Source organism: Haliotis cracherodii, unplaced genomic scaffold (genome assembly GCF_022045235.1).
Source record: "Haliotis cracherodii isolate W230 unplaced genomic scaffold, xgHalCrac1.p SCAF_3, whole genome shotgun sequence".
NCBI lineage: Eukaryota > Metazoa > Mollusca > Gastropoda > Lepetellida > Haliotidae > Haliotis > Haliotis cracherodii.
In genome coordinates, this window is record NW_027266286.1 from 29,683,271 (window position 1) to 29,689,479 (window position 6,209).

At 46.6% G+C, this 6,209-nt stretch overlaps 1 protein-coding gene across 1 annotated transcript; it reads right to left on the reverse strand.

Annotated features, from left to right (window-relative positions):
• Positions 1-3,990: 3,990 nt before the first annotated feature.
• LOC139475343 (splicing factor 3A subunit 2-like) lies at positions 3,991-5,757 on the reverse strand. Its single transcript, XM_071258569.1, has 2 exons — positions 5,750-5,757; positions 3,991-5,311 (listed from the first exon to the last, which is right to left on the reverse strand). Exons 1-2 carry the CDS (start codon positions 5,755-5,757, stop codon positions 3,991-3,993), a joined length of 1,329 nt encoding a protein of 442 aa, XP_071114670.1.
• Positions 5,758-6,209: the final 452 nt, after the last annotated feature.

Consider the following 6,209-nt stretch of genomic DNA (forward strand, 5'->3'; position numbering starts at 1 on the left):
TCATGAGCTCAGGGATTTCACCAAAGTGGTAACCACCTATGACTTGCTACAATTTGGGCGTTCCTTCAACATACAGCTGACACAGCAAAATAACTAAGGTAATGTGGTGTAAAACCTAACTTAGGTACAGGGTCCATCACCCCATGCTACACCACAATAATCAATATCTAATGTTTCTAGTATGAGAAGGGTATTCTCAGATAGTTTTTCAGCAATTATCTCTACGCCAGTTTGTCACGCACTACTTCTGAGAGCCATGTTCAGAACTGTATGGGTTGAATCCACAGGGGAGCTCCTCCCAATCAGATATGCCCAAGAGACGTCCATTGCCTGATTGCACACCGAGACCAACTGGAGAGTGTTTACAGAATGTGCTGCCATTCAACACAACCCTGATTGCCACCACCCAGGTAAACATCATAATATCAATTATCCAGCCATTGTCTGAGATCAGGTATAGATTCGATCCTTACATCAGCGGAAAATGTCTGATATGGCATCTGTTGCTTTAATCTTTGTTCAAATACATTTCTCTTGCTGTGATCACATATCTGATACTTTTGCCAGGGTTTTGTAATAATTCTGACTTTTTAACATATTGCATGAATAGTTCTGAATCATATTAAGAGATCTGACAGAATTATGGCATTTTTAAAAATTGTAATACCGTATTCGACGTAATAAGCGCCCCACTCTAATAAGCGCCCACGGTGATATTTGCAAATATATTGGCCAGTGAACAATCCCAATTAGCACCCCTTCCGATTGATCAATGTACACAAGACTTATTTATTCGCGTATAATACGCACTCGTGTGCTATATGCACCCTTAATTATGGGCAATTAAATTCTGGAAAAATATATCTGTCATATATAAACATTTCAGGCTGTCAGCATAAACAACAAAATTTATCTTTCAATTCTGTTTTTTTCCACCAAAATAATATTCTAATAAGAGCCCCCTATTTCTAATTTTGAGAGCGCCCTGGGCGCTTATTAGGTCGAATACACTAAATATAAAAGTTTATAAAAGCATTATATGAAGAACATATGTAAGAATGTCTGGTAGAACATTTTATCAAGCATGTAAGATAACAAAGCATATGTAATTAACCATACCCCAAACAAAGTGCAGATCATTTTTTAGAATTAACTTTACAATGGTATACATGTAGAAATGGCTGAGTTGGGGCAAAAATCCTTTTTCAAAATGGCTGCTAGTGCAACCATGTTTGATATTTGATTGGAATTCTGTGATCCACTTCATACAAACAATTGATGTAGAAAGTTTGAAACTGATGACAATTGATGATGGGCTGATCCTTGATTGCCCAGGATATTATAGATCCATTCTATTACCATATTACCATAACAAATAAGTGCCACCTGACCAACCTCTCGGTCAATTTGTAAGTAATCTTCATAAGCGTCCCCTACTAAGACCCAAAATTTACATGACAGTCCATTTTGTGTTATGTATATCTTACAGAAAAAAGCAGCGCAGAATTTAGCTCATTTTGATAAGCACTCCCTTTGTCAATTATCACGGCGAATGTGTGATTATTAATATCTGGACCCATGCGTTGCTGTCATGTGTGAAATACCAGTGTAGGGCTGGGACAAGTCCAAATGTACTACCCGGGTACCCACCACCCTATTACCCAAGCCTACCCAGGTACCCGTTGTAGATATTTAGAGATTGGTACAAACTGTCCGATTTGGAAACGTTTGACCGTAGCCGTGGCAAAAAGTATTTAGATGCATGTGTAAAACGATTTCGTCATGCATACACTGAAGTTTACTGCATGAAGTTTATCTTCATTCAAACATATAAAAATCAGAAGGAATGGGTGCATAGTCAGAAAGAAATGGGAACATTAGTGACTTGTAGTGTAGCCATAGAGTTTTAGATCATTTTTGACATTAAACAATATATCACGTGACTAACCACGGGTCCGGGTAGTCCTGTGGGTACCGAGTCCTACTAAGGACCCACCCAACCCGAGTACCCGAGTTACCCATCCCAGCCCTATACCAGTGGTCTGCAGTTTGCAACCAACCCTTGCAGGGTTTGCATCAGTTTTAGGTGTGGACACAAACTGTGTTTTTATGAATTAGATTTGATATACACTTTCACTGCCTCTCATATATGCAAGTAAAGTATACTGAAAATAAAAACAAGGTTTGATAACATACAGTGCCATACTTTGGCTATTATCATTGTTTTCTTGAATCAAATTGACAACATCCGCAAAGCATCAGTGTGACTCCATGCCACCTCAATCCAAGCCATGGCCTGGTTCTGAAGAGAGGGAAACCATGCAGTAGGGCTTGGGGGGGGGGGTAACTCAGGTAGCCAGGTCAGGTGGGTACTGAGTAGTACCCAGGTACCCACGACCATGACCCGCGTTTAGTCACATAATATATTGTTAAATGACAAATATGATCTAGGGCTTCATGGTTGCACTACATGTCAAGACTATGAACACATTCCTTCTGACTTTTATGCAAATGTTTGGACAAAGATAAAGCTTCAGTCAGCTTCAGTGTATGCATGAGCAGGTCGTTTTATATGTGTATTAAAATACTATTTGCCAGGGCTCAGGTCAAACAATTCGCAATCAGACATTTGTACCCATATCATGAGACCTACAGAGGGTAACCAGGTAGGGTCGGGTAATAGGCGGTTGGGTACCAGGGTAGTAAACTTGGACTTGTCCCAGCCCAAGAAATCAGTGAGTGCTCAGACCAATAAACTTTCAACTTACATTGCACACAAAAGGGAAATATTTCTCCTGCTGCATGTACAACAGCCTTGCAGCAAGGAGAGGTGAGGGTGTAAGCCAGGGGAGGTGTGCGTGTAAGCCAGGGGAGGTGAGTCTGTAAGCCAGGGGAGGTGAGCGTGTAAGCCAGGGGAGGTGAGCGTGTAAGCCAGGGGAGGTGAGTGTGTAAGCCAGGGGAGGTGAGCGTGTAAGCCAGGGGAGGTGTGCGTGTAAGCCAGGGGAGGTGAGGGTGTAAGCCAGGGGAGGTGTGCGTGTAAGCCAGGGGAGGTGAGTGTGTAAGCCAGGGGAGGTGAGCGTGTAAGCCAGGGGAGGTGTGCGTGTAAGCCAGGGGAGGTGAGTGTGTAAGCCAGGGGAGGTGAGCGTGTAAGCCAGGGGAGGTGAGTGTGTAAGCCAGGGGAGGTGAGCGTGTAAGCCAGGGGAGGTGTGCGTGTAAGCCAGGAGAGGTGTGCGTGTAAGCCAGGAGAGGTGAGGGTGTAGGCCAGGAGAGGTGAATGTGTAAGCCAGGAGAGGTGTGCGTGTAAGCCAGGAGAGGTGAGTGTGTAAGCCAGGAGAGGTGAGTGTGTAAGCCATGAGAGGTGTGCGTGTAAGCCAGGAGAGGTGAGTGTGTAAGCCAGGAGAGGTGTGCGTGTAAGCCAGGAGAGGTGAGTGTGTAAGCCAGGAGAGGTGAGCGTGTAAGCCAGGAGAGGTGAGTGTGTAAGCCAGGAGAGGTGTGCGTGTAAGCCAGGAGAGGTGAGTGTGTAAGCCAGGAGAGGTGAGTGTGTAAGCCAGGAGAGGTGAGTGTGTAAGCCAGGAGAGGTGAGTGTGTAAGCCAGGAGAGGTGTGCGTGTAAGCCAGGAGAGGTGAGTGTGTAAGCCAGGAGAGGTGTGCGTGTAAGCCAGGAGAGGTGAGTGTGTAAGCCAGGAGAGGTGTGCGTGTAAGCCAGGAGAGGTGAGTGTGTAAGCCAGGAGAGGTGAGTGTGTAAGCCAGGAGAGGTGAGGGTGTAAGCCAGGAGAGGTGAGTGTGTAAGCCAGGAGAGGTGTGTGTGTAAGCCAGGAGAGGTGAGGGTGTAGGCCAGGTGAGGTGAGTGTGCAAGCCAGGTGAGGTGAGTATGTAAGCCAGGTGAGGTGAGGTGTAGGCCAGAGGAGGTGAGTGTGTAAGCATGGTGAGGTGAGGTGTAAGCCAGGTGAGGTGAGGGTGTAGGCTAGGTCAGGTGAGGGTGTAGGCTAGGTCAGGTGAGGGTGTAGGCCAGGAGAGGTGAGTGTGTAAGCCAGGAGAGGTGAGTGTGTAGGCCAGGAGAGGTGAGGGTGTAGGGAAGGAGAGGTGAGGGTGTAGGGAAGGAGAGGTGAGGGTGTAGGCCAGGAGAGGTGAGGGTGTAGGCCAGGAGAGCTGAGGGTGTAAGCCAGGAGAGGTGAGTGTGTAGGCCAGGAGAGGTGAGGGTGTAGGGAAGGAGAGGTGAGGGTGTAGGCCAGGAGAGGTGAGGGTGTAGGCCAGGAGAGGTGAGGGTGTAGGGAAGGAGAGGTGAGGGTGTAGGCCAGGAGAGGTGAGGGTGTAGGCCAGGAGAGGTGAGGGTGTAGGCCAGGAGAGCTGAGGGTGTAAGCCAGGAGAGGTGAGTGTGTAGGCCAGGAGAGGTGAGGGTGTAGGGAAGGAGAGGTGAGGGTGTAGGCCAGGAGAGGTGAGGGTGTAGGCCAGGAGAGGTGAGGGTGTAAGCCAGGAGAGCTGAGGGTGTAAGCCAGGAGAGGTGAGGGTGTAGGCCAGGAGAGGTGAGGGTGTAAGCCAGGAGAGCTGAGGGTGTAAGCCAGGAGAGCTGAGGGTGTAAGCCAGGAGAGGTGAGGGTGTAGGCCAGGAGAGGTGAGGGTGTAGGCCAGGAGAGCTGAGGGTGTAAGCCAGCAGAGGTGAGGGTGTAGGCCAGGAGAGCTGAGGGTGTAAGCCAGGAGAGCTGAGGGTGTAAGCCAGGAGAGGTGAGGGTGTAGGCCAGGAGAGGTGAGGGTGTAGGCCAGGAGAGCTGAGGGTGTAAGCCAGCAGAGGTGAGGGTGTAAGCCAGCAGAGGTGAGGGTGTAGGCCAGGAGAGCTGAGGGTGTAAGCCAGGTGAGGTGAGGTGCAAGATAGGAGAGGTGAGGGTGTAGGCCAGGAGAGGTGAGGGTGTAGGCCAGGAGAGGTGAGGGTGTAAGCCAGAAGAGGTGAGGGTGTAGGCCAGAAGAGGTGAGGGTGTAGGCCAGGAGAGGTGAGGGTGTAGGCCAGGAGAGGTGAGGGTGTAAGCCAGAAGAGGTGAGGGTGTAGGCCAGGAGAGGTGAGGGTGTAAGCCAGAAGAGGTGAGGGTGTAGGCCAGGAGAGGTGAGGGTGTAAGCCAGAAGAGGTGAGGGTGTAAGCCAGGAGAGGTGAGGGTGTAGGCCAGGAGAGGTGAGGGTGTAGGCCAGGAGAGCTGAGGGTGTAAGCCAGAAGAGGTGAGGGTGTAGGCCAGGAGAGCTGAGGGTGTAGGCCAGGAGAGCTGAGGGTGTAGGCCAGGAGAGCTGAGGGTGTAGGCCAGGAGAGGTGAGTTCCAACTGTGATACCTTCAAGAAAACTCAAATTCCTTATGGTCACATTCATTCATTTAAAGTTCAGATCTGTGGACTATGGGGTTTCTGAGACAAAGATTCTGAAAGAAAATTTATAGAGATTGAAACCCTCTTCGACCAAACAATCCACTATGTTTTGAACAATCAAGAGTATGCAAACAACTCAAAACAAATTGGGTTATTGTGATTTATTGTGTGTACTTTATGCTAATACACAGCTTACGTGGTGCTCCACTATCATATATTAGAAAACATAATTCTCATGAAAAAAAACAACTGATGCCAGAAAGAAGTCAATCAGCACTTACAACACTCTACATACTGGTACATCAATATAGATTCTTAGACATCTGTTTTAACCATCCTTAACATTCTCACTCTAAATGAATCAGAATACATACATATCATATACCAAATCACATGAATACAAACAGCTTCATTTTCTAAATACATGTATATATTTTCTTAGACGTACTGACTACAGTTTACAATGTTTAACAACCTACACGAAGTCTGCTGTTTCTTGTTTTTTTACCCTTGTCCATCCTTATTAACATTATCTTTGTCAAAATGTCAAGATACTGAAGACAAAATAATAAATACATTACTTTTTGTCAGGGTTGAGGTTAATTTCTAAAAAGATGATCTTGAAATGATTACAAAAGAGATAATTTTCATAACAAAACATTTCTTTAATTATCTTAATTTTTACTGTTGCAAAGTTGGTGTCAGCACTGATATTCAACATTTTCTGCATAAATAGTGAGGATGAACCACCACTACCTGATGTCACAAGGAGAAACGTGCACGCCCCAAAGTTAATGTTGATCCCAACTACTAAGTACACTTGTACCAAATTCATGACAATCTGAAGAAAATTACTGTGTAATGG